General features: G+C 39.3%; 1 protein-coding gene across 2 annotated transcripts in view; it reads left to right on the top strand.

Moving 5' to 3' along the window:
* Positions 1-15,453: 15,453 nt before the first annotated feature.
* PPP2R5A (protein phosphatase 2 regulatory subunit B'alpha) overlaps positions 15,454-27,884 on the top strand; it is a 66,747-nt gene continuing 54,316 nt past the window's right edge. Inside the window, exon 1 of one of the 2 annotated variants that reach the window (XM_006743926.3) lies at positions 15,454-16,208. In XM_006743926.3, the coding sequence (XP_006743989.1) occupies positions 16,028-16,208 (181 nt within the window). In that variant the 5' untranslated portion in view covers positions 15,454-16,027. Of the gene's footprint in view, positions 16,209-16,417; positions 16,509-27,884 lie in introns of those variants that run through there. The other variant, XM_081824839.1, reaches the window with a different exon arrangement.

The following is a 27,884-nucleotide window of genomic DNA, read 5'->3' as shown; positions in this document are numbered from 1 at the left end:
AATTATTTTTAAAGTATTTTTTGGACATTGAATTCTAATTTCAGGCAACTAATATTGATTCTCTTTTGACTGTTGAGAGGAAACTTTTTAGTAAATTCTCTATGTGTTGGCTGAAACTATCTCCTAATATTGCCTATTTTATTATCTTTAATTTTTTTTTTAAGATTTTATTTATTTATCTGAGAGAGAGAATGGGAGAGAGAGAGAGCATGAGAGGGGGGAGGGTCAGAAGGAGAAGCAGACTCCCCGCTGAGCTGGGAGCCCAATGTGGGACTCGATCCCAGGACTCCAGAATCATGACCTGAGCCGAAGGCAGTTGCTTAACCAACTGAGCCACCCAGGCGCCCTTTAAAATTATTTTTTACAAACAGCTTTTTCATTTTGCTTTGCTGCAGCAAATCGCAATTGCCATTCATTCTGAAATTTGCGACATGCATTCTTCCAGTCTCTTTTGTCTTTATTGATTTAGTTAGAGTACATACTAGCTTCTGCGTCTTTATTCAATTCTGCATCAGTAGTAGGATGCCTGCGCTTTAAGTGTTAAAATTTTTCCATATTTACTTGTTTAAACTAGAAACACAATTTATTATATCATAATTAAAATTAAGTATTTCAATTTTATTACGAATTATTATTTACATAGGTATCACCGTAACTTGCATTGCCTGCATAAAATATTCAAAAAAACATAAAATTACACTGGTGTGTAAAAAAATTCATTCAACCATTCAATCCACTGATATCAGTTAGATCAGAGGTGTGTTTATATGTATGCATACACCTGACATATATACAACAATATAACAATATTTTCCACAATGTGTTTAATGGCAAAATGATTTGGAGTGCTTCAGGTTTTAAATTAAAATTAAATTTAATTAAAATTAAATAAAATTTTAAATTCTGTTCTTCAGTCACACTGAGTTCAATAGCCACATGTGGCTAGTGGCTACCATATTGGACAACACAGTTCTTGACTCTTAGCAGAATCGGAGCTATAATTCAAACCCTGATTCTAAGGCCAATATGCCTTTCTCAACCCCTCCTTGCCAGGAAATTTGGCTGCAAAGAGACATCCAGGTGGCTTCCCAGTTTCAAGTCCTATGAACTGGGGTTAAGAGTGCCAACACAGGTCTTCACCAACTCCAGGCATGGAAGAGGCTAAAAGGACAGGTGTGAGTCCACTTAGAAGCAAAAGGAGGGAAATGAAGCATAAAGCACTTCTAATAGTGATAGTCTACAAACTCATAGAGACTTGGGCTCAATAAAAGCAAGACAAAGTAGGGAATAACATGAAGCCCTAAATACAGGAAGTTTTCAGAAACTGAGGGCCAAATCATACCTGTTTAATTGCAGGGAGGCATGGTCCATCCCTGTGGTAGTCTTATACAAGAACTCCTGAGGCTACCACTTTCTCTAAAGATGTCTGGAAGAGGAATGATGTGATTCTTTAGGTTAAGAAGGCCACCCTGCAGTGAACTGCAGAATAGACTGGATAGGGAAAAGAATGGAGCTTCAGGGCGCCTGGGTGGCTCAGTTGGTTAAGCGACTGCCTTCGGCTCAGGTCATGATCCTGGAGTCCCTGGATCAAGTCCCGCATCGGGCTCCCTGCTTGGCGGGGAGCCTGCTTCTGCCTCTGACCCTCCCCCCTCCGTGTGCTCTCTCTCTCTCATTCTCTCTGTCTCAAATAAATAAATAAAATCTTTAAAAAAAAAAAAAAAAGAATGGAGCTTCAAATCCAGTTCTAAGATGACTATTGTCCAGAAATAAAATAGAGTGACAGGAGAAGAAGAGAAAGAAAGAAAGAAAGAAAGAAAGAAAGAAAGAAAGAAAGAAAGAAAGAAAGAAAGAAAGAAAGAAAGAAAGAAAAAGAAGAAGGGAAGGAAGGAAGAAAGAAAGAAAGAAAGAAAGAGAAAAAAGAAAAAGGGAGGAAACCTAGAGATCCCACTCCATCCTCCTTTATTCTCATGAGTTTTTCTCCTTGCTCTGCAATATGTTGGCACCTCCCATATTTGGTTTCTCCAGACGGCCCACCTTTCTCCTTTATTATCTTTCTGTGTTTGTATCTTCTAGGCTGGTTTCTATTTTCCCACATTACATGTTGTACAGTTACCTCCAATTTACGCCTCCCTGGACCAGCACCTTTAAGTATTGGTCCATTCAGAAAATCACTCCATTGTTGAAAAAATTCAGAGTAAAATTTCTACCTAAATTGATTTTTATCCTAGTTGGGATTTGTTGGAGTTCTTAAATTGATGGGTTTATAGTTTTCACCAAATTTGGAAAATGTTCTGCTGTTATTTCTTCAAATATTACTTCTTGCTTTCCCCACCCTTCTTTGGGATTTCAATTACACTATTTCTGACCATTTCCTCATGTCTCATCAAGGGTCTATTCCTTTTTTTTTTTTTTCTGGCCCTCTTCTTTTCTGTAGTGCAAGTAGTTTCTGTTGCTATGTTTTCAAGTCCACTAATATTTTCTTCTGCATGATTTAAGCTGCTGTTAAGCCCATTTATTGGATATTTCATTTCAGATATTGTACTTTTCAACTCTAGCAGTTCCATTAGATTCCTTTTTATAGTTTCCATTTTGCTCCTCATTATTTTCATGTTTTTCTTTAAATTCCTGAACATATTTATGATAATTCTTTTATAGTTTTTGCCACCTAATTGCATAATCTCTGTCATTTCTGGATCTGTTTCTATTGATTGTTTTTTTTTTCTTGTTTATGAACCACATTTTCCTGCTTATTTGCATGTGTAGTAATTTTTTATTGGATGTTGAACATTGTGTTGCTACAAGGTTGAGTGTCTAGGCAGTTAAGTTACCTGCAGATAAGTTTGATCTTTTTGAGGCTTTTTTAAAGCATTGTTAGGGAAGGTCTACTTCCTTTCTCCCCAGGGATATAAAGAATTGCATTTCCTTTTCCTTTTCTTTTCTTTCCCTTTTTCTTTCTTTTTTAAGGGTTGGCAGTCTCTCTGCTGGCTGGTTCAAATGCAAGTTGCAAAGGATTCCCTCCTTATCTAGGTTTCTCCTTTTGTAAGTGTCCATGTATCAGCTCAATCTCACCATTTCTAACATACAGAGACCACTTTCTTTACTACAAAATTTTAAAATACACATGCACATAAATATATTATTTTCTACACACAAACTCTGGAGAATAATATAATAAACACCCAATCCAACATCTAGTGTGTATATATGTATATTATATGTAATATGTATATTACACATATAGTTATTATATATAACTACATATATAGTTATTTTATATCTATATCTATATCTATATCTAGTATATATTACAGATATAGTTAAAGCCCTCAGTGTACCCCTCCTAATTGTATTCCCCTTCCTACCTTCCTTCTAGGAAGTAACAAGATCTCTGAATTTGGTGTTTTTAATTCATATGAATTTTTTTAAAAATAAAATGTTATTTATTGTTTAGGAATATATATATGTGTGTGTACATATATATATATAAAGTTTTGTGTGCATGTGTGTGTACATATATAAATGTATATAAATATACTCTCTAGATATCCCTAAACAATAAACACTGTTTTACATGTTTTTAAGCTCCATTCATTCATTTATCCAGAACTATGGTTTTTTTCTGAGCTCTCTATCTGGATACAGAAGACAAAACAAAAGACACTCAATAAAACTCTATTTACCAGGGGCTGAGAGCTCTCCTAGAATTATCTTAAGGGACCAAGGAGCCAATACAACTGCTTGACCCAATATACAGCCTTGGTCATCTTGGGGAAGGAGCAATTCTGGCTGAACCAAAGGTTTGCTCTTCTATTTCCTGAACACAGGGCAGACTTTGGGGGAGAAAAGAAGGTTACAGGGAAGAACTAACTGTACAACTACTACTGATGCTACCCCCACCACAACTGCCATCATCAGATCTGTCGCACGTGCCCATTATCAGCATTGTGGTGTTTTTCAGTGCATTCTTTCTCAAAGTAAACATACTTGTTCCTGTTTTTTAGATGAAGAAACAAAGACCTTAACCATGCCTTTCTCCTGAACACTGACCCTCATTCCAAGTGTTAATGAGCATCTTCACTTGGAGAGTCCACAGTCATGTTAAATCCAACAAGTCTGATATTTCTCTTTGCTTGCCGTCTCTCCTCCCTTCATTTCTCTGAGTTAACAACTGGGGGTTAAACATATTATAACTAGGTCTGGTCAATCACTCCCCTACTCCAAAATCTGTCAACATCTTCTTGCTACCTAAAGAATTAAATACAAACTCCTTACCCTGGCATTCAAAGTCTCCTGTAATAGGCCCCCAATTTGTGTTCCACTTTATCTCCTATTACTTTGCTATACCTCAGCCAAATTAATCTACTTTCTGTTCTCCAAATATGCCACACACATTCCCCTCTTAGCAACCTGGCTCATGCTGTCCCCCACTAGAATGTTCTCCACCTTTTCCTCTACATATCTACCCATTGAAATTCTATGCATTCTTCAAGGTTAATTTTAAATGGCCTGCTCCTCCTTCTTACCTGTTCTTCATTCCCTATCAGAATATTATCTTTCCTCCGTTAGTTCTTTTTTTTAAAAAAAAGATTTATTTATTTATTTTAGAGAGAGAGAGAGAGAGTGCCATTGGGGGCGGGCAGAGGGAAAGAATCTTCTTCAAGCAGACTCCCCACTGAATGTGGAGTCCTATGTGGGGCTCGGTGAGGCAAATTCAGTGTGAGGGAGTGAGTCTTAGCTACTGAGGGCAAGAAAAGGCCTTAGCCAGTCAAGAAGCTGGGAAAGGCAGAAATCTTACATAGGCCTTGTTTGAAACTGGGAGGAAATCCTCAGTGAGATCATGACTTCAGCCAAAACCAAGAGTTGGACACTTAACCGACTGTGCCACCCAGGATCCCTTCCCTCCTTTAGTTCTAATTGCATTTGTTGTACATTTCTTATCTTAACTTATACTGTGACTTTCTCTGTGTTTGACTTTTCTTCTTCCTGGAACTGTAAACTCCAAGAGAACAAAAGCTTTGCCCTCCTCACCTTTATCTTTTTAGCACATGGCATATACTTCTTAGCATCTAGAAGGAAACAGTACTATAAATCATTGAATTGATTTAGTACTTTCTCTCTTTTGAAGACTAATACTCAAATAATTCATGTTGAAATATGGAGTCCAACATGGGCAAGGACTAGAATCGTATCTTACACAGGTTATGGTTTTTCTCCAGTCCTATCCCATATCCTCGATCCAAAGTAAGCTGGGAAATTCAATCAGTATAATTCAGTGTGAGGGAGTGAGTCTTAGCTACTGAGAGCAAGAAAAGGCCTTAGCCAGTCAAGAAGCTGGGAAAGCCAGAAATCTTACATGGGCCTTGTTTGAAACTGGGAGGAAATCCTCAGTCGGTAGATAGATTTTTGCTTCCTCTATAAAGGCATTGTGAAGAGATTATGTCACAGTTTTGTGTGAAAGATGGTTAGGATTAAGGACACAGGTGAGCAGGTGAGTGTGTGTGAGGGGGCACGTGTGTGCACATATGGTATGTTCAGAGGAGTCACTGAGCCCTATTTGCAAATAGTGAGGGATGCCTTGTTCCTGATCTTTGGCCCACTGTCACAGCAGATACAAGAGGTTGCACTGGGCCCTTGTCCTCTCCTGTGCAGTCTTACTGACCATTTGGCACTGGAATCTACTGAGACACTTGACAAGCTACATATCATTTACCCTTTTGTTTCTGTCATTAAATTTTTTTTTCTTACAGAGGAAAAAGAAGCTCATGTTGTTTGTGTAATTTCTTTCTTTGCTCTGGCCTACTCCAGGCTGTCAACCCAGGCTAATCTTCATCTTTCCCTAAATTAATATACAACATGTCATCACCTCTTTTTAAAAATAAAGATCCAGCTCTCTAGCCCCAATGACCTTTAAAAACTCTGTTAATTCAACATATGTAGCCTCAGATTCATCTTTGCTTCCTCTTTCCTGCCTTCCTCTGACACTCTTTTCTTCCCCCTCCCACAAAAGAAAACTGGCTCAGCCTTTGGACTTTTTGTTTAAGGCCCCCAGTTCATTGGGCCCCCAATTCAAAACTTTGCCATCATTCATAATTCTTCCCTTTGACTTGCCAACTCCTTTTAATCAACTCTTTCTAGTGTTTCTTTTGTAATGTCTCTCATATCTATTCCCAAGGCCATTTTTAGTTTAAGCCAGTGATCATCAGGGAATAGAGGATACGGTATGAACTGGGTTGGGGGGGTTGCATTGTCACTTGGGAATTTTTTCAAAATTCAGTATAGTTTGAGTGATTTTCACAGGTGATGTTGACAGACTGCTTACTACCAACCAGGCAAGCCTTTATCACCTGGACACCTGTTCTCACCTCCAACCAATCTCTTTGGCTTCCACTTCCCCTACCCAGTGTTCTGGGTGAAAACACTACTTTCAACATCATATCTATTCTTTAAACATTCTTCATTTTCCCCATTGACCTCAGGACAAAGTCCAAACTTGTTAACATGCCATCATCAGATGCCACCTTCTTTCTCTGCAGCTTTCTCCAATATTGGCCCCCTGGGTTTTTTTTTTTTTTTTTACCTTCTTTCCTTCTCATTCTACACTCTGCCCAGAACAACAAGGGTATTCTTAGAGCTCATCTATTTTCTGTTTACTGATGACTCTCAGATCTCTCTGTTCAGCGAGATCTCTTTCCTTCCAGACGGCACTATCCAACTGCTCACTACATGTCTCTCAAAATCAATGTCCAGCTTATTATGTCCGTTATATTCCTCCCCTCTTTGTCTCACTAAATGGCAATGCTGTCCACCAGTCACTCAATCCAGATACCCTTGAGGTATTCTTTTCTCCCCTCTGTCCCTTACCTCCCCACACTCCCCCCCAATAGATCCCCATGTCCTTTATTTATGATATCTCCTGAGTCTGAACTTTTCATTCTACCTCAGAAGCCTTCTTCAGGTTCTCATTATTCCTCTTCTGGCCCACTGGTCTACCTATCTCTGGCCTTGCCTTCTATAATCAGTTCATCCTCTACACTGCCAACAATGTAATTTTCCTAGAATGCAAATGTGATCATGCCACTCACCTTTTAAAAGCCCTTCAGTGTATCCCTATTGACTTGAGAACACAGCCCAATAACTGCACACAAAGCCCTTCATGACCTGCCCTGCCCTCATCTTCTGCCCACTGTAGAAAGCTCATACCAAATTCCCTTCACGTTCTGGATGTATCTCCTTCTCTCAGGGCTCTGCACCTTACATATTCTATTCCCACTTCTTGTAATGGGTTCCCCTTTGTTTCTTTTCCTAGCTAACTCCTTATAGGTCTTCAGTTCTCAAATCTAGAACCTCGTACTCAAGAAAGCTTTTCTTGATCCCAACCCCATAGATTCTGCACTTCTTCTCTGTGCTTATGTCTGTCACAGTATTTATTATATTATCTATGCTGATTTGTGGGGTTTTTGGTTTTTGGTTTTGTTTCCCTTTCCAGAATCTCTGAGGAAAAAAACCCATGTTTTTTTCCTTTCTATTACCATAACCTAGACCAGAAAATAGCCAAAAATAAGTGCTGAATATTTGTCAAGTGAGTGAATCAATATAGCTTTTCCAGCTTTCTCTCCCACCACTCCTCCAGAAATCACCTTCTCTAGCCAACACATCTAACCTCCCCTGAACCTGCCTGCACTTCCCCCTGCATGCCTTCATACCATTCCTCCCTTGACTGACTGGTGGATGGTGATACCAAGTAGTGACAGAGAGGGGAGACGGAGATGGGAGTAATCCGTCAGACATTTTGAGTTGAGAGACACCCAGTAAGCAGTTGAATAGTGCCCCACCTTACCACTTCCTGGTTCTTTCTTTCTTTCTTTTTTTTTTTTTAAGGTTTTTAGAAATCAAAATATTTATTCACATAATTTTAAACTAAAGTCAAAGGTAATAAATCTTCTGTGGTGATGATTTAAGTGCAAGTGATGCTGGCTTTCTTTCACATTCGTGTCCTTCATTCAGAGAAAAGGCAGATCAGTTGTTCTTGAACGAGTCAATGCAGCTCTGCAGGAGGGAGACATTGTCCCTGGCATGCTTTATTTCCAGTTCAGACATTTCAATTAGATTCTTTCTAAATGCTGCCACTCTCTTTCGTTTATTTATGTAATCATGCCCAATCTTCCAGGTCCAGCTTAAACCCCATCTCCTCCACCTCAACACAAATACCACCTGTGAGCTCCTCAAGAGTTTATTGTCTCAGCTCTCATCAAATATTGTCCTCAATGAGAAGTCATCTTTTCCTGGACACATGCCTCATCTCTTCCCCCAAGAGCTCATGCTCCCTTAGGGTTGAGACCACAATATTTAGCCATGGGCCTTGCTCATAAGAGGCCTAATAAATAGATACCATTGCTTGTTTGGTTTATAGGGTGACCAACTGTCCTGGTTTACCCAGGACTTAGGGGGCTCCTGGGACAAAGGACTTTCAGTGCTAGAACTTGGAAAGTCCCTAGTAAACCAGGACCAGTTGGTCACGCTGTTGGTTAGCTAAACAGCTGTATGCATCTGTGTGTGCAATTACATGGTGTTTCTTCTGGTGCCTATTCCCTGCTTTGTTTTCATAGGTGAACATCAATTAATATGAGCTTTCCCCACTGACAGTGAGCTCCATGCAGGCAGACTTTTTCTCATTCTCTAACCACCTGGAACAGACAGACACATTATAGGAAGTTAACGGATATTGTTTGAATGAATGAATAGGAAATACTGAGCACCATTATATCTCTTAATAATCCTGTTTTCTTTCTTGGTAATGGGACTTCATAGTTCTACATATACTAAATTGTTACAGTGCTAGGCAATCTTACCATAGTGATAGTCCAATCCATTTGGTATAATTTTTTGTGTGTGTGAGAATGCCTTTGTACAGAGTGAATAAAAAGAGCTTGAATTTTCAGTGATTTTTACAAAAGAAGAATAGGGACCCCCAGAGATGGAAGAATATAAAAAGTTGCTCCTGAACATGACAAGAGTCACTGGGACCAAATTATCAGGGGATCAGAGAGGAGTGTCATACAGATAAGAGAGACTTTCAGAGAGGATCTTGTTTGATCTCTTTCTGCTGGATTCTTCAAATGAATGGTGCCTACTATGTAGTAGGTGTTAAATTTATGGTGGTGACTCCATTTATACACAGCCACAGACAGGCATTTTTTTTTTTTTAAAAGCTATATCCTTTGGGATAGAAGTCAAAACTTAGGATCTGAAAACAAAACATTGGAGCATTTCTAGTTCAATAATAACTGAAAATCCCATACTACTAATACAGCTTCTTCAAACCATAGACACAACCTGATATTGAAGAAATAAGATCAATTTACTGGATTTTTCAAATTGGTTGTTTTTGCAAGTGGGAGCCCAAACACATTGTTGACATGTAGGAGCTAGATATTTTAAGATAGGAACTGCCTCAAAACCTAGATGCTCCTCTTAGGTGGATAGAAAGGGAAGACCACTTATAGATTTATATAAAATCCACACATGTGTGGAATATTAAGAAACCATATAGTATTTTTATAATCACTGCTTTGCAAAATATATCCAGAGGAAAGTCATATGTTGAATTCAATCTCTGCTTTTTCTTTATCCACCTCCAGGTCAAATTCTGACACAAGGTGTGGTATAGTTGATTCTGTTGCAATGGAATGTTTTCTTGGTAACATACTGTGTGAAATAAGTAAATTCGTTGACTGAGATATGAAAACCTTCTTAGTGAAAAAGAAATGCGGGGAAGCTAATTTCTTGAATAGTAGGTATTCTTTTTTTTTTTTTTTTTTTTTTGGTCTTATCCATATGAAAACTATTTTGTTTCAAGACCCACTTCAAGCATTACTTTTTCTCTTAAATTTTCTCTGGTTCCCCCCTCCCAAACCAAACTCTGATCTTCTTTCCACTGTTTTCACACAACGCCATAAGGAACACTTACAATGTAGTCTTTGATTACTTATTTATGTTGCCCCTCCTCACTAAATTGTAAGGCCCATGCTTTATTTATCTTTCCATTCCTACTGTCTGGCATATTGCCTGGCACCTAGCAGGCACTTGAAAAATGCTTTCAGGGTTGAATTAAAGTGTGGAGAGTCTGCCAACGTCAGGCTTTTTAGTCCCACTCTGCAAGGACAAGAGGATATGGCATGAGCTGAGCCCCTTCAAATTATATCCTGGTTACTTATATAGGTAAAGGATTGGGTACACCAGGAGTTTTCAGACATTTATGATTATAGCCTGCTTAAATGGAGCAAAAGACCTCACAGCTATGGAAGAGAGATTCCATGGTAATCATAACATGTAAGCATACCACCATGTTTGGGGAGATTAATAATACCTTCTGCAAGTCCTCTATACTCCATAAGATAAATCTCCAATCTAACCCATCTCTACTGCCACTGACCTTGTCTAAGCTCCTGGTTGACCAACACAATAGCCTGTACAATAGACTACAGTGAACTGATTTAAAAATGATAAGCTTGACTAGAAACAATTTATAATTAAAAGGCAAAAGTGGTGGCAATTGAAAACCACGACAACTGATCTTGCCCTGTTAATGAAGGACCCTTCCTGAAAATTGCAGGAATTCCAATCATCTCAATGAGCACATGGGCCTGCACAAGGGCCAGAAAGACAACACAGAATTATTAGAGTCCTTGAAAAAATCTAGGAAAGTGCTGAGTTTAGTTTACAAAAACCAAATTTTAATAAGCTTTGACAACTTGCATAGTAAGTTAGTAGTCAGAAGATATCATTGTACATAGAAACAGAAGTCTCCCATAAGATATATTTTAAAAGAGGACTTTCCAATTTGAACCAGTTTGAGGCACATGAGAAGGACCTTCTTGGTCTACCTAGAGTCAGGTACCAACTTCACCAAACCTGTACTGATCAGCTGTTGAGATTCCTTCAACTTTCTAATTCTGTTGATGCAGAGCATGCAAATATAAATATCTGTTACATGAGTGAATTAATGAATAAAATAATGAATGAATGAATGGATATGCATAAAACTGTAAGAATTCTAGAAGGTTCACTGAAGTCTGGAGGAGTGTGAAATACCTACAAATCATGAGTGTCTGGTAGAGCTTCTTAAAATGTGAATTTATGAAATCTTAAGGAAGTAAACATATTACATATCTGGAAGAAGCACATGTAAGAATCTGATAGCACTGGTTGCCTCTGAGGAGGGGAACTGGATGTTGGGAGACAGGGATGGGAGTGAGACTTTTTCTGACCCTTTTACTCCTTTTAAATTTTAAATAATGAGTGTATTTACATAAAAAGTGAAGTATTAAAAATCAACATTTTATGACAAATCAGATACTATCTTGATTTAGGTTCTAATAAAGTGGTAGTGAGAATCAAATTTTTAAGAAAAATATATAGGACAAACTTTACTTTTGTAAATTTGGAAAATCCCTCCACTATTTGATTCTGCAGATAAAGCACATTTGTCTGGTGTTCTGTTAGAGCATGGTTTGGGAATCATGGCTCTTAAAGAAAGAGAATGTTGATAGCTAAAACCTCACTTGGATATGTTTTAGTGAATTTCACAGTGATTTGGAAAGAACACTGTCTTTGATGCACTCTTTAAAACTATTAAAAGACCATGATTTTGCTTTTGTGGATGTTGTTGTTTCATGAATTACTCATTTTCCTCAGCGAGCTAGGCATTATGAATAAAAGAATGAGATCAGTAAGTGTACTTATGTTTATGGACTGAGGAAATCACGTCATGTGAGGACAAACCAATCCAAAGAATTTGCCAGTGATGAAGCCTTGGCCTCTGAATCACTGTTTAGCAAGGGTCTTCATAGATGGGAAGAGGTAAGAGATCTATGGCATGGAATCATTGTCAACAGTCTTCCTGCATCAAAGGCACCTATAGATTAGTACTGCAATTGCAGTTTCCTGATAGATGATTCTTAGTGACCAAATCTCTGTTTAGGTCCCAGATACCTTATTTACTTATGACAGTGCATGAAAAATCTTATGTGTATAAAATTATCATGTGTATAGTTTCCGCTTTCCCCAGTATTTTCTTTCATGTGTCACATTTAAAACTCATGCCAACCCCGTAAGGAAGGCTGTTCACTTAACTTTTTTCCTTATGTACACATGTGGAAACCAAGGCTCTTGAGAGAGTGAGTGACTTGGCAGGATCATACTACTGGTAAGTAATAAAGTCAGGCCTTTTGATTCTTGGGCTATTGTTCTTCCCACCTCCCCCAAGATGTTTGGTGACTTGAATCTGGAATGACATCCTTTTCTCTTTTCAGGTTTTGACTCACTCTTTAAAATTGTGCTCAAAATTCTTCTCCAAGGGGCCATTTCAGAAAGCCTAGATAGCTTTGCTGGTTCCACGTCTCTCAACAACTTGTTTCTGTTATCTATTTTCCAGTATCCATTATCATATTCCTGTATGAATTTTAGCTTTACTCCACTGGTTTGTTTTCTGCTATTTATTCTACCTTCTTAGCCTATTAAATTCTCTTTGTTATTAATTATACTACCTCTGACTTCTAGTCATTTACAGTCTTTTAAAGTAATATCCAGAGAACAGTAGTTTCAAACATTTGTGTGCATAAGAATGATCTAGGGAGCTTATTAAAGATGCATTTCTCAGGGCTTTTCCCATAGGTTCTTGTTCTGTATGTCTGGGATCAGGTCCACAAATCTACATTTTATTTTATCTTATTTTTTAAGATTTTATATATATATATGAGAGAGAGAGAGCACGCATGCGTGGGGGGAGGGACAGAGATAGATCATAGAAAGGGACAAGGGAGAAGAAGAGAAGCTGACTCCCTGCTGAGTGAGGAGCCCAACACAGGAGCGTGAGATCATGACCTGAGCCAAAATCAAGAGTTGGAGGAACACTTAACCAACTGAGCCACCCAGGCACCCCGGAATCTGCATTTTAAATAAGCACCTCAGAGAATTCTGATGCAGGTGATCAAATGACCACACTTTCAGAAACCCTGCTCTTGAGAACTAAAAACTACATTATGTACTGTAGGTCTATCTTGTGCTTGGTAGGGGATACAGAGGTATAGAAAGACTAAGTTCTTGATCTCTTGGTGTTTATAAACTTTCAGGGGAGGAAGAGCATAGTGCCATCTCCAATGGTGTGTGATGACAGGCCATGTTGGTGATGTAGACAATAAATGCTTTGGCAATGTAAAGAAGGGAGACATCACTTCTGGCCAGATTATCATAAATGGCTTCATAAAAGATAGGGATCGAGTTGGGGTTTGAAGAAAAGATAGGTTTCAACCAGATAGAGAAAAAGGATTATTTCAAGATGTTGGAAGAGTAAAGACAGAGGGTTAAGGGAGTACAACTACTTTTAGGTGATCAGTATGTGGAATGATGTGTCTGACCTGAAAGTTTGTGTAGGGACATGGTGTGGTTTATGCCTTGAAAACAGGTAGGAGTTAGCTTGAGGACAGCCTTGAATTTGGACTCTATTCTGTAGGTACTGGGTAGTTCTTCAAACGTGAATAAGGTACAAATGGAGTTTTAAAAGACTGATCTGGCAGTGAAGTTCAAAGCCCTGAAGTATATTTGGGGGTTGACTGCAAATTGTGAGAGGGCCTGGACTGAACGTTTTCGAAGGTAGATTCAATATGGTCTGGAGCTTGACTGGATTGTCAAAGCTGCTGCTGAGGTTTGAACCTCCTTGACTGGGAGAATTGTATACAGTTTCACCACTCTTGAATTTGAGGAAGATGTTTTGAGGTAATTGGTTTGGTCCTGGATCTAGAATCCAACTTTCTACCCAAAGTTGAAATCTTCTGTACATATGCACAGGTACTTTTGCTTAAACATATGGCACCTATTTTTATCAAGTGGAAAGGAAAATGTCTGGAGCTCCTGGGAAGAGGAATGATTTGGGCCCACCAGCGCAAAACCACTAAGCCAAAGGCAGACACTGTTGTGCTTACTTATTTAATTTTTAAATTTTTCTAGGCTTAATTTTTTTTAAAACTTCTTCCACTCTGCAAAGGTTTATCAATTTTTACGTAAATGACAAATCAATTTATGAATTTCGCTTAGTACTAATTGGGTAGTGAGAGTCTTGTAATAGTCTTATAATAGAGAGAGAACATTTGGTTCCCTTTTGCTTATTTCTCATACAAATCAACTCACTTATTTTTATTAAACATGATACGCAAAGCCCCGCCCCACCCCGCGGCACGCGCGCGCGCACACACACACAAAGATAACGAGTCCCTGTCCTTAAGAAGTTTGTGATCTCCAAGGAAGAGATCACAGTGAGAGTAAATGGCAAGCCCCCGAATCCACAAGCCACTGATCATCGAATCTGTACTCGTTCTGTTGGAGAAGCCGAAGGCCTCTGGCTGAAGAAGGGGTGAAAATTAGTGGGATACTAACTTGGGCACGAGAAACCTCTTCTAGGATGGTGTGGATACGGAGAACTCTTTGAAGCAATAGATGCTAGACTGCCCACACTAGGCGCGAAAACTGTTGTCGGAACCACGGTGCCTGCACCACTCAAGAGCTACCAATTTATTCCGCAACTACTAATTACGCGGTTTAGGACCAGTGGAGGTTCCAAGTCCCGCCCAGGAATCCAGTGCCCAACTCCAAATGGGCGGACTTACTTTCTCGCCTTCCCCAGGGCCCCTTCGCCCGTCAATCCAACCGCTCTTTTCCCAAACCAGACTTCTGCTCCACCCATTTTAGTGATGTAACACCTGGCGCTCTTTCCCGTCCCAGACCTCAAGCCCCATCAGTCGCTTCAGTTCCTCATTGGCCAACTGAGGGGACAGGGACGGGAAAGGGCCTTCATTTTGCTCTCCAAACTACCCACTCTAGTCTGGTCTTCTCATAGGCTGTCAGAAAAGCAATTATAGCCTGGAGCTGTTGCGCAGGCGTGCAAATCCGCTTGCTGGTGGCGGGGCACTTCCCCTCTCTACCAGAAGAATTCATCGCGCTGTTGTGACGTAGCGGCGCACCGCTTGCCGTCCTCACTTACGATTGGCTGTGGCAGAAGTCCGTCACACAACCTCGCCCCATTTCTCAGCCTAACCTCTCAGCTTAATAGACCGTGTAGGAGGCCACGCCTCACCCCGTTCCTGCCGCTTAGCCCTGCGATTGGCTGAGAGAACTGGCATGTTTTCCCACCTCCTACTCTCTCCCGAACGTCGGAGAGGCTGGCGGGACCCTGCGGAAGTTGTCAGTCAATCTCCTCCTTCCCCACCCCTCGCGCGGCCCCTCCCCTGGGCCGCGCGCCCTAGCACGCGCGCACACGCACACACACTACCCACCCCCCCGCGTGCACCCTCCACCTTCTCAAGTTGTAGCGGTCGCTCGCTGGGGGTTCTCCGGGGGCGGCGGAAGGGCGCGTGGGGGAGGGGGCTCGGACCGCTAGACGCTGTGAGGAGCGAGTGTGTGCGCGCCCAGAGCCGGGGCGGCGGGTAACCGCCCCGGGAGATGAGGGTCCGGCGCTGACAGGGAAGAGCGGGCACCGCGGCGGCGACTCGGAGGGGACCCGCGATGGCAGCGCCTCGGGAGGAGGCTCCTAGCAGGGCGGGCTGTGCTGGCAGCGGACAGTGAGGGGCCGGCCGGCCGGCTAGCGAACTGGGCTGAAGAGAAGAGAGGCGCACTTGGCGTCCGCACCCCCGCGCCCTCGCCTCAGTTGTCCAAACTTCAGGCTCTTTTCCACCCGCCCTCCGCGCCCGAAGTCAACAACTTCTTCACCCCCCTTCGCCCCCGCCCTTGCCTCCGTCAGCCCCGGGAGGTGGCCGCGCGGCGGGGACCCGGAATCCCCGGCACTGAGATGTGGCCGTGAGGCGGCGGCGGGCAGCGAGGAGAAGCTCGGCGGCGCCCGGGAGCGGGAGGGCGGCGCGGCCGGGGGGACGAGGCGGAGGGGCGCGAGCTGTCGGCGCCTCTCCCCCGCCTCCTCCTCCTGCCGCTGCCCGTTCCGTGCACGCAGCAGCCGAAGCTGCCAAGCGCCAGGGCCGCGGCGATGTCGTCGTCGTCGCCGCCGGTGGGGGCTGCCAGCGCCGCCATCTCGGCCTCGGAGAAAGTGGACGGCTTCACCCGGAAATCGGTGCGCAAGGCGCAGAGGCAGAAGCGCTCCCAGGGATCGTCGCAGTTCCGCAGCCAGGGCAGCCAGGCGGAGCTGCACCCCTTGCCCCAGCTGAAAGGTAACCTCCGAGGGTGCGGCCCCGGGGGAGAGCGCAGGGGCTCGCCCCCGCGCCTCCAGAGCCATTTCCTCCCGGGCTTTCCTTCTGCCGCGCTGGGGCTTGTAGTTGAGTCGTGTTTCCCACGTTGCCTCCCCCCGCCCCCGCCCGAATCAAACAGGTTTGCTCTTCAGAGTTTTGCTGCTTTTCTTCTCCCCGATTCACCTGAACGCTTCCCATCCTAGAGGATGCCAGCCCCCATCCCCACCTGCGCGCTCGCTCACCTGCCCTTGCGATTGCAACTCTCCTCCTGCGCCCTGCCAGGTAGTTCTTCCCTCTTGCTCTGGGCTTGTCTTTCCCTGCCTGGCTTTAACTACCTGCCCTACCTTCCGACCTGTACTTCCCCGAGGCCCTCCTCCGCTTTTCAGACACTTTGAATTATTCCTTTACTTTCCCAGTTACCCAGCGTCTGCTCTCACTCACCCTTTCCTCACCTCCCCTTCCCATTGATTGTTCCCAGTTGTCACACAGACCGGTATCTGTTTGCAATCCTAACGCAAACAATGGTTAGGAGTTAGCTTGTCTTCAGATTTATTTGTAAAGGAACAAGCGTAAAAATCTGAGTAGTGTAGTCTTATTTACTGGGTCGTTATGTTTAAATGGTATAGTTAACTCAAAGAATAGAAAGACTTAAAATACTTTATTGCCTGAGAAGATATACACGGTAAATTTGGAGAAGTATGAAAGAGTTAATAGTGTTGCTTTGCAGTGGGATAGGAACTTAGTTCGCGAAGCAGGGATTCCAGGGACTATGTAGGTTTGTACAGTAATTCAAATTCGTATCCGTGCCTAATGCTTTACAGGAGAACTTGGCACTTCTTTTGGCTCACTTACTTTTACCACGAGGTTTAGAGGATTTTTAATAAAATGTTTCCTGGTGGTCTAGTTTATTTTTGTGCATTACTCTTTTAATTTCATAATTTTCATGTCTTCGCTTTTTATGAGATAGAAATCGTCTTGGAACAAGATGATAATGCTCCTAGACACTTTAAACAATTCTTATACCAAAAAAACCTGTTAGAAATCTAGATTATCTGGTTTGCAAGGCCTGGAAATTAAAGATCCCTTACTAAAATAGGTACATGTTCAGATTTTTCAATCCATTTCATCTCCTTCAAGTATAATCTGGCTGTGATTTTTCTTTGGACTTACGAATCCAGCCTTAGTTTGGCTAGGAGTCTAAAGAAAACCCCAGATCAAATCGCAGTTGACCTACAATAGATTTGGAACCCCATTCAGACCCTATACTGCCCTGCCTCATGGGATGCTTTTAATCAAGGACATCCCACAGCCAGAATCCAACTAGCTTTTGAAAGAAGGTTTTAAGATATGTGTAGCTTGTGTTGCTGCATTTATCATTTGTTGTTCAGCATGCAAAAATGGTTAAAATTTACATATCATAGTCAATGGTAAACCACAATGGTAGGCATTGCCAAGATTTTAATTCTTGAGTGATGTCATAGCTATAAAAGAATATCATCTTACCTATTAGGACATTGGATTGCTATTCATGGATTTCAAAGTGTAAATTTAATGAAAATGTTTTTATATCATTGATTTTTTTTCCATTAAATTGTGAAATTGTTTATAATTGAAGGTTTGCTGCTAGCGTTTTTCGTATTTATTAAATTTGCTTTTTAGTAAGGTATTGTGGATCCTTAGTACTGTTATCCTTATTAATATGATATTTACTTTTATTTAATAAAAATAATTGCATATTAAACTTCATTAGTAGATCAAGCTAGGAGATGCAGCTTTAATACAGTTTTTAAAAGCTTGACAAAAATATGCAGAGTCAGTAATCCTCTAAATTACATGGTGCATAGTTCAACAAGTTGAAGGTGTCATTGAATGTTTTATTTATAGTATTTGGTCACTAGTACGGAAAAAATAAAATTGGAACTTTAGATTAATTCTGTATATTTAACATGAAAATACAGTATTCTTTAAAAGGAAGGTTAAGTATTCAAGATAAATTTATGCAAATTTAGTTGTGGAAATAAGACCCTTCTTGGATCGCCTACTAATAAGAGCTACTTTTACTCCAAATGCCAAAATGCTTGAAAAGTGCTTTTTGAAAAAAATTCAGTTGCTTCACATGGTACTTTGGCAGTGTACTTGATACCACAAAGTTGTGTGCTTTTTCTGTCTGTAGTAGTTTTTTCCATTTGTGGTCTTAACAAAAACCAGTGGAAAGCCCTTTAGTATGTGTATGAAAGAGAATTTTTCTTCCTGCTCTGAAATATAATCTTCCTGTGGAGAGATTCAGATATTTGTGGGCAACCAAGATCTTTCAAGTGTTTATACTAACCTGCTTATGTTACACTTTGTCCACATGGATCTAAACTGGAAAGGTGCCAGCTATTTTTCTCAAAGCATACTATGGGTAGGTATTAACAAAATAATCCAACTTTTTCCTCTATAAGAAGTTTATTTGTGCAAAATCATTTAGTAAGTAGGTTGCAGGATTTTAATAGGGAAAATGTTCAGAGGAAACTATTTTGTTATAGAAAGGGTTTAATAAAAAAGACTTGTTAAAAGGATTTTTTAAAAACAAGAAACTGTCATGTGGGTCCTGAAAATTAAACTGCCTCATTGTATAGCTTAAAAAATTTTTTTTCAAAGCAGTTTTAAATTTTCTTGTTATGTTAATTCTGTAAGCTCCCCCCTGAGAACTAAGTACTCGAAAATAAAAGTAGAAGCATTTTATCAACCATTTTTTTCTGTTTTTAAATTTAGGTTAGTATAGGACTTAATTTTTCTACCTTAAATTTTTCCTCTAGTAACCAACAGTTAGGAAACTTCTAACATTAAAAAATCTGTTCTTCACAATAGGAAGTTTCTCAGCCTGTTTTAACTTATTTTGTTTAAGTCTCAGGAAGGATTTACTTGGTAAAGTAGTAGATGCCTTACATTTATATAATTCTTAGCATTTACAAGTTGTTTCATACTTTAATTATAAAACAGTATTGTGTATAATAAGTGAAAGTCTGAAGAGGTGTAACTCCTAAATCTGATATCCCTTGCTTTTTCAGGCCTACTGAGATAATGCTGTTGCCTGACATGCCGTAGCTCGGTGTGTTTTTACAAACATTATATTTCATTGGGTCATCCCAGCAACTCTGTGCGAAACCAGTATCATTCACATTTTATTAATGAAAAAGTTGAGGCTTAAACAACTTAGTTTCAGGCCTATGATTTATCTGGTGTTGCAACTGATACAGGTACTCAGGTCAAATGATTTCAGTATTTTTGCTGTTAACCTATTTTATAAAAATTTGATCCAGTGTGATAGAGTTGGGTCATTGGGGTTAATCCTGGGTCAAAGGTAAATTTTTAATCTTTCTGAGTTGTTTTCCTTATCTGTAAAATGGGGATAATACCTTCTATCTCCCCAGGATTGTGGGGATTAAGTGAAATAATGTAATTAAAGTATCTAAAAATAGGCAAAGAATGTTAGCTCCCATTCTCTTTGATATTTGAAAGTCCGGATTGAGTATTTTTTTAATGAAGGATTCATTTAAATAGTAAACCTTCCTAGTGTACTTAAAGCATGATTTTATTTATAACCAGTTTTCAGATATGATTTATGTGAAGTAAGGTGAAGCTATATCATTTTTCAGTGTGAAAGTGGAAATAAGGTAGAGTTAAGACTGTTTAAAATATTAAAAGCTGTAGTTAGAACATTTTTACCAAGCAAAGTAATTGAATTAACCGGTAAGATTGTATAGTTGTGCATTTCTCCTAAGAGACAGCCGGTAAATGGCAAAGAACAGAATGAAACCGGCTTTGAGATGGAAGTGAAGAACCTCCTAAGTATCACTCAGATTCTTTGTTGGTATATTCTTAGAAACTGGGTCCCACTGGAGGTATCCAGGCCAGTAACAGTGATGCTGATTTGAAGTGCCTTGCTTACCTTTAGGAAAAAAAAATTTTTTTCCCCTGAGGTATGTGGTCTTTTAGGGTAACTGGAACAAGAACACTGACATGATCTGAAGTTTCTTAACTATATTAACTTTCTTTTGGTGGGGGAAACATTACTAACTCAACTTTTAAGGTTTATAGGTCTTCTCAAAGTTAATAGCATTTCTCTAAACCCCAAATCCCTATTTGTAGTTGGGTTGGCACTAAAGGAGAGTTAAAATTCATCTGAATATATCAAGAAAAATGTTTGCAAAGGGATATAACACATTTTTGTCATTTTAGGGTGTGTTTCTGAAAGTAATGTCAAATTTCTTCTGGAAGATTATTTTTTAATAAATTTTTTTTAGGATATACTTCTTAGAGAAATTGATAACATAATATCCATTGCTGGCCTCTACCTGAAGGAAAAATTTTCTAATTAAGTTTATTTATTTATTTATTTATTTTAAAGATTTTATTTATTTATTTGACAGAGAGTTAGCGAGACCAGGAACAGAAGCAGGGGGAGTGGGAGAGGGAGAAGCAGGCTTCCCGCCGAGCAGGGAGCCCGATGTGGGGCTTGATCCCAGGACCCTGGGATCATGACCTGAGCCGAAGGCAGACGCTTAACGGCTGAGCCACCCAGGTGCCCCTCTAATTAAGTTTAATTTAACATCTTCAGAATTCCTATTTAGGGTCAAATTTCTTTTTCCCCCCAATTTTATTACCTCCTCTGATCCTTAATTGAATTTTGGAATTATTTTATGAAGTGTCTAATTGAATAAAGTGATAGTGCATTAAAATGTATTTAGTTAAAATAGTGTGATCCTTGGGATAGAGCGCTATCCTGTAAATAGTAAACTTGAGTTGTCTTTCTGCATCAGTTTAATCATTTTTATTTATAAGAATCACATTTTTCCTTGATAAAATCACAAAGATGAATTAGTTCTTAATGAGTTTTTGTACCTCTTGGGATGAGAAAGACAAGTTTATTAACAAAAATAATATATTTGGGAAATAGGTTTTTGTGCTTTATTTTTGAAATTTAACTTTTTAAATTGTAAAAAGCTGGTAATGGAGACTAGCTTATTTTTATTTTTGTGTTTAGCACTCTGGTTCTCAGCTGTGGCTGTACACTTGGAGGAAAGCTTTAAAAAATATCAATGCCGAGGCCCACCCTCAAGAGATTCTAAATTAATTGGCCTAAGGTATGATACAGGCATTTGTATTTTTAAAAACTCCCAGGGTGATTCTAATGTGCAGCCAGGGTTGAGAATCAGTAATTTAGCATTATCTGTCTATTGATTTAATTCATTAATTGAGACTTTGTCCTTTTCTCTCTGATACTCATGGCTCATTACCCAGCCTATTAACATTTCCTGCCCTCACTTCACCTCCTGCTATTTACTTTTCACTCTCTTAACTTTGCTGCCCCCTGTGGCTAATCAGATGCTTTCCTGAAGGGATGTTAGTTAGATTCTGGAGTTTTAGGTATGATGAGCTGATTCTATAGGACTTTTCTGTAGTTATCATAATTAAAACTCAACTGTGGTCTGTTTTTCTTTTCTCTGATTTTAGAGCTGTGAGTGAGTAAAATAAAAGTGAGAACATATAGAGGGTTTTTAATTCCATCATTCAGGGCAACATGGTGATTCCAATAATTTTGGAGTATAAAACTAATATTTGCTATACACTAAAAGCATTGTTCTGCTTCTTTAAGATTTAGAACTAATATTACTAGTGTATGTGTTGAATATTAGGTATTAAGCAAATGAACTATTCTTGAATATAACTATTTTTGGTCATGCCTTATTCGGCAACAAGAAATTTTTTTGCACAGTATTTTTACTTCTATCATCTTAATCTTGATTACAGCTTTTTATTGAAGGTAAAGCATCAAGGACCTGGTACCACTTATATTTCATGTTCCTATTTTGTTTTTGGCCTTTCTGCTATCCAATTTGAATAAGACTCGTATTTGTTGATTTCTTGTTTTGAGTCAGTGTTCATTTGTTTAGGGAGTGATGTTCTCTCTCCAGAATGAAAGAATGTGAAAGCAGAAGTCATCTGTGTTTTCATACCCCATTGTGGTACCAAATACAGCATTCTGTGCATAGTAAATGTAATTATGTAGTTAGAACAACTGTTTTGTCGAAGAAATTACCTGTTGTCTTTTGACTGTCTTCCCTTAACACCCCTTCCCCCACCCAGTTATTGATGATGGTGCTTCTTTCAGTGACGTTCGTTCAGTGATGTTTGATGCTATCTATCAGCAGATTGGTTCTCTTCTTTTTTATTTTAATGTATTTGTGCCTAAGTCTAGTTCAGGGTTTTTAAGTAAATAAATTCTGGGCTTTTGATACCATGACAGTAAATAGTAAATGTAGGTTTAAAACGAAGGCTTGTTTCCTCTTGTATTTATGCTTTGCAAATGACTGGTTTAAGTGACATGTAACATTATTGATAGATTTCTTGCTAGGAAAGGTGTGTGTAACGTTTGTGTGGAAAAAAATAGTACTGGGTTGACTCCCAACCTGGACATGTGTATACAAACATTAAATGAACTCAAATAATTAGTTTGCAGTAATTTCTAAATTTGAGTTGCAATCTTTATAAGGATGTCCTTGAAGGAGATGAAAGGAACACATTTTAAATATATAATTACTTTTAATGCATTATTGTGTAACAAGGAACCTAAATGATTTGCTGAAAGAGTTTTACATGACAGAGTAGGTTTATGCAAAATAAACTCTACTTGTCTGAGCAGGATATTGACTAATAAGCAGTTTCAAATTTACTTTTTATGTGTATCTGTTTGAAGTCTTCCCTGAAGGAATTTGTTTATGTGGGCTTTTTGAATGAGTATTGGTGAATTTTAGAGATCCTGCAATTTGGATCAGGAATTCTAAAGAAACACATTATGATTTTTGGAGGAGTAATTTGCTGAATATGATAGGCTCACATAAAATTCAGAGAACCTATTTCTAACTTGGGCACTGAAGGCAAGGGATTTCTTGGGAACACACTCCTCCTACTGGAATGGTGATGCTAATTGCAGCTACTATAACCTTACCATGATGTTATATCTAGTTGAGCCTTCTGGTGGTGAATGGGACCACAGAAGTCATTGTAGTTTAGCCTTCACTGGGAATCCATTTCACTCTTGTTCAAAATAAATAGCTTGTCATTTCATCAGAGAAGCTTTCTTTAATGTAGGGAGAAAATACGGGGTTTTTAAGCTCCTAGATGTTTTCTCAGATTTTGCTTTGTTAATGAATAAACTGTATGGGCAGTACCTAAAAAAGGGTTAAATGTCTGAAACAAGAATTTTTTAATGACTGGACTTAAAACTTGTAGTTCAGAAGTATCAAATTTTAAATATGGCTTCAAAAATTACACATTTTCTCTTTTAAGTGGTTTTGCCTTTGTTTCACACTCAATCCTAAAAGTTAATCTAGAATTACAGTTGTTATCACAAGTTAGTGATTATTTAAACACATTGTTAATTCCATGCCTTTAAATTAATAAAGTAAAAAAGATGAGACAGTTTTTGTTGTAAACTCTGAATTTTGATTTAGCAAAACGGAGTGTTTCAGACAGACTATCCTAATGATAAACATCTGCTGAAGCCATAAGTAAAATACAATTTCTGTAGGAATATGTATCTGCCTTTTTAAAAAAAATTATTTGAGAGAGAGACAGAGAGTGGGGGGAGAGACATAGGGAGAGAGAATTCAAGCAGACTCCCTGCTAAGTGGGGAGCTTGATGCAGGGTTTAATCCCACCACCTGAGACCATGACCTGAGCCAAAACCAGGAGTCAGATGCTTAACCAACTGAGCCATCCAGGTGCCCCTGTATCTGCTTTAAAACAAACAAACAAACAAAAAACTTAACACTATCATTCTTTTAATTGGCCAGAGGAAAAATTTTGTTTGCCTGCTGTTAAAACTAGATAATACTTTGCTTTCAAAATCTGGTACAGAAATATTTTCCTCTCGTTGGTGGTCATAGTGCTTAAAATTTAGAGATTAAAGCTTTACTTAATAAAGCGAATAAAATGATGAATTTTTAAAAAATTAAATGTCTTTAGGAGCTTGTAGTTTGGTGGGGAATTTAGACATGTAAGGCTGTTTCAATTACTGTCATGTTTTATGATAAGAGTAAGCAGTAAGTGGCTAGGGTAGTGTATGGGGGACCCAATCTGGTTTTGGTATGTAAGGAGAGAAATCAGGGAAAGTTTCCTGAAGAAAGCAACAGGTACACTGAGACCTTAAAGAGGGGTTCAGCCAAGACAGATGGGGTCTGAGAGGTCCAACTAATGGGCAATATGAGCAGCCCAGAGGTGAATGAGTGTAGCATATTTGTGGACCTGCCAGCAGTCTGTGTGGCTGTGATAAAGGATATTGTAATAGAGAACTGATCAGAGAAGAGACTGAAGCAACAATTAGGGTCTATAGCATAGTCTTGATGCTATGTGCTACGTTTACTCCTTTTTTTTTTTTTAAGATTTTATTTATTTATTTGACAGAGAGAGACACAGCAAGAGAGGGGACACAAGCAAGGGGAGTGGGAGAGGGAGAAGCAGGCTTCCCGCCGAGCAGGGAGCCCGATGCGGGCCTCGATCCCAGGACCCCGAGATCGTGACCTGAGCCGAAGGCAGACGCTTAACGACTAAGCCACCAGGCGCCCGATGTGTTTACTCCTGATAGTAGCATGAAGAGTGTATTGGGAGATGGGGGAGTAAGGAGCACTAGTTAGGATGCTGGCACAGTAATTCACACGAGATGAAGGTAGCCTCGTCTAAGGCAAGACTTGGTGACAGGGAGAAACCAATGATGATTTCTAACTCGGGCAACTAGAGACTTGATAGCAATTTACTGAAAGGGAAAAAGAGAGGAAGATCAGATTTGGGGGAAAATGTTTTTTTGTTGGACAAGTTGAAGTGCCTTTGGGAAATCAAAGTGAAGCTGTCTAGTAGGAAGTTAGATATTTGGTTCTGTAGCTAAATGGAAAGACCTATGCTAGAGAGAACAATTTGGGAATCTTTAGATTAAAGGTGGCATTTGAAATGGTTCAAGTAGAAGCAACCACTGAAAATGTGTGGAAAGGGAAGAGGCCAAGGAACCATCATTTAGATGATGATTAGAGGAAAGGGGGTAATCTCAAGGCAAGAGAGACAGCTTGAGTGGAAGCCAAAGGAAGACAGGTAAGAGGAGAGACAAGGCAGTGAAGGGAAGAGAATCTTTAAGAATGGGGGTGAAGGGTGCCTGGGTGGCTCAGTTGGTTAAGTGTCTGCCTTCAGCTCAGGTCATGATTCCAGGGTCCTGGGTTCGAGTCCCTCATCAGGCTCCCTGGTCAGCGGGGAATCTGCTTCTCCCTCTGCCCCTCCCCCACCCCTGCTTGTGCGTGTGCACATTCTTTCTTTTTCTTTCTCTCTCACAAAAAATAAATCTTTTTTTAAAAAAATGAGGGTGGAGAACTAGTAACATTGAAAGGAGCTGTTGACAAGTTAAATAAGAGCTGAAAAGTTTCCATGGGTTTGGTAGTCTAACATTGGTGACTTGAGAGGCATTTCTGAGGGTTGATAGACTTGAAATTTCTGTAAAGTGAGGAATGAATGGAAATTATTAAAGTCAAGTCAGTAAGTATGGACATCTCTTTCAGGAAGCTTGACAATTAGAAAAAAAATTCATCATTAGCTGTCAGGTGCAGAATGGATTGTAGCAGAACAAGATTTTTAGGAGGAGGACCAATTAGGAGATTATTTTATTAGGGCAAGGTGAGACATGGCATGACTTGGGCTAGGGGTGGTAGTAGTTGAAATGGAAAGAAAGATGTATTTGGGATATATCTTAGATAGGACTTGTTAATTATTTGAGGGGAGGTGGAGAAGGAAGGTAGGAATCAAGGGTGATTTTCCGGTGCTTTAGCTTGGACCACTGAGTGGGTAGGTCTACCACCACTGAGAAGGAATTCATTAAATAAGGAACCAGATACAGAGGGAAAATCCAGAATTGAATTTTGGAAATTTGAAGTTTGAGATGTCTTTTGGAAACCCAAGGAAGAATATCAAATAGATTTCTTTTGGAAGCATGAATCATGGAGTACCCATTTGGTAATTTCTGTGACTTCTAAACATTAATTAGAAGATTTTCAAGTTTGCCTTTTAGAAAATGGTCATAGTTTGTGATGTTGGCTACTTGGTCTTCTGGCCAAATTGGGATTATCTATTCACTATTCAGTGGAATGTCTGTGTCTACCAGATGGTGTATGTATGAGGGACATCACAAAATACGTTGGGAGAAGTGCATGAGTAAGGTTAGAGTTACTTATTTGTTTTCTGCCTTTAGAGTGTAAGTTAAGTGCTCCAAGACTGAGATCTGTATCTTCTTCCCCAGTATTTAGGTAATCAGTTCTTGGTTTTATTATTTATTGAATGAAATAATGAAGCAAAAACTATTAGATTGACTTAAAGAAAAGCACCATTTTGTGTCATGCAGTGATTCACAATTTTATACTGACTTATAACTGAGTCCCATAATGTTTACATACAACCCTAAATTTAGCATTTTTTTGATGAAGAAACAAAAACGGGTAGGTTATATGTTTGTGCAGGTCATATGTAGCTCAGTATCTTTTCAGTTGGTTTTTGATTCTTCCTCTATAATATTAAACTGAAGATGTGTATTGCCTGCACTAAAGCAATATTAATACCTTATTTCCTAACAGTACAAAGGAGAAATAATAGTAATTGAACCTTGTCAAGATACTGACTTCTTTTAGGTCCTGGGCAAGTAGACCACTATTGAACATTTTTCTAAGAATCTTCAATGCAGAGGATTTTTATTTCTTAACTTGTGTTGATATAAAAATAATTGATCTTCTTTGGTGTCTTCCTTTTAGCACTGTTCCTCCCTTTTTTAAGTAATGTAAAATTTTCATTGGAGAACATTTAACATTTGTTTTATGAATGAGTACTGAGACACAAGATGAAGTGAACTTTTAATCACTCAGCACTTTTGTCAGAGCTAGATTTATGTTTTGGAGTTAAAGTTATAATCTATAATTAGCAGTTTTAATGAGTTATTATGGAATATCAGGAACTGATCAGACTCTACTTATTTTTCCCTCTCTTTTGGAAATGCTGTGTATATTTCAGTCTCCCTTATATTTGTGACCACATTAGCATAGTCTTTCTGATCATTATTTCCCAATTTGAGGGAGGAAATAAATTGAGGCAAAATAACTAAGACTTGGATATAAAAGTCAGTTGGGCTAATTCATCTGTCGCTTTACTGATTTTATTCTCCTATAAAACCTCTAGAAAAACAAATTGGACGATGTCATCTGCTTAAGTAGTTTTCCACATACGGTTGTCCTTCCAGTGAATGAACCAGCCCAAATTTGAATTCAAAATGGAAATAAAGTAGTAAATGTAACAATGCACCTTTTAAGGGGCATTTAGTTTTAATAGTCATGTTTCCTTCAGAGGAAATTTCTATCATTCATTTAGGAAACTTAAAAATAACCCAGCTTTTACCTAGCTACCAAGTACCTAGGCACTGATTTTGGTCTTTCATATATTTTGATATCCTGTTTTTAATTTCGACCACATGGATGACCTTACACATACCATATTTTGGTATTTTGAGAACTGCTTTTTCTTTTTTTAAGGTCTAGAAAAGTAGCTTCTGTGGAATAGGAATGACTATTTTAGGATACAATACTTGCTGTG

This window comes from Leptonychotes weddellii, chromosome 6, assembly GCF_054177405.1.
Source record: "Leptonychotes weddellii isolate Sample4059 chromosome 6, ASM5417740v2, whole genome shotgun sequence".
NCBI classification, from domain to species: Eukaryota; Metazoa; Chordata; class Mammalia; order Carnivora; family Phocidae; genus Leptonychotes; species Leptonychotes weddellii.
The sequence above is the reverse complement of the archived record's forward strand: the minus strand, read 5'-3'. Positions and strand labels throughout refer to the sequence as shown.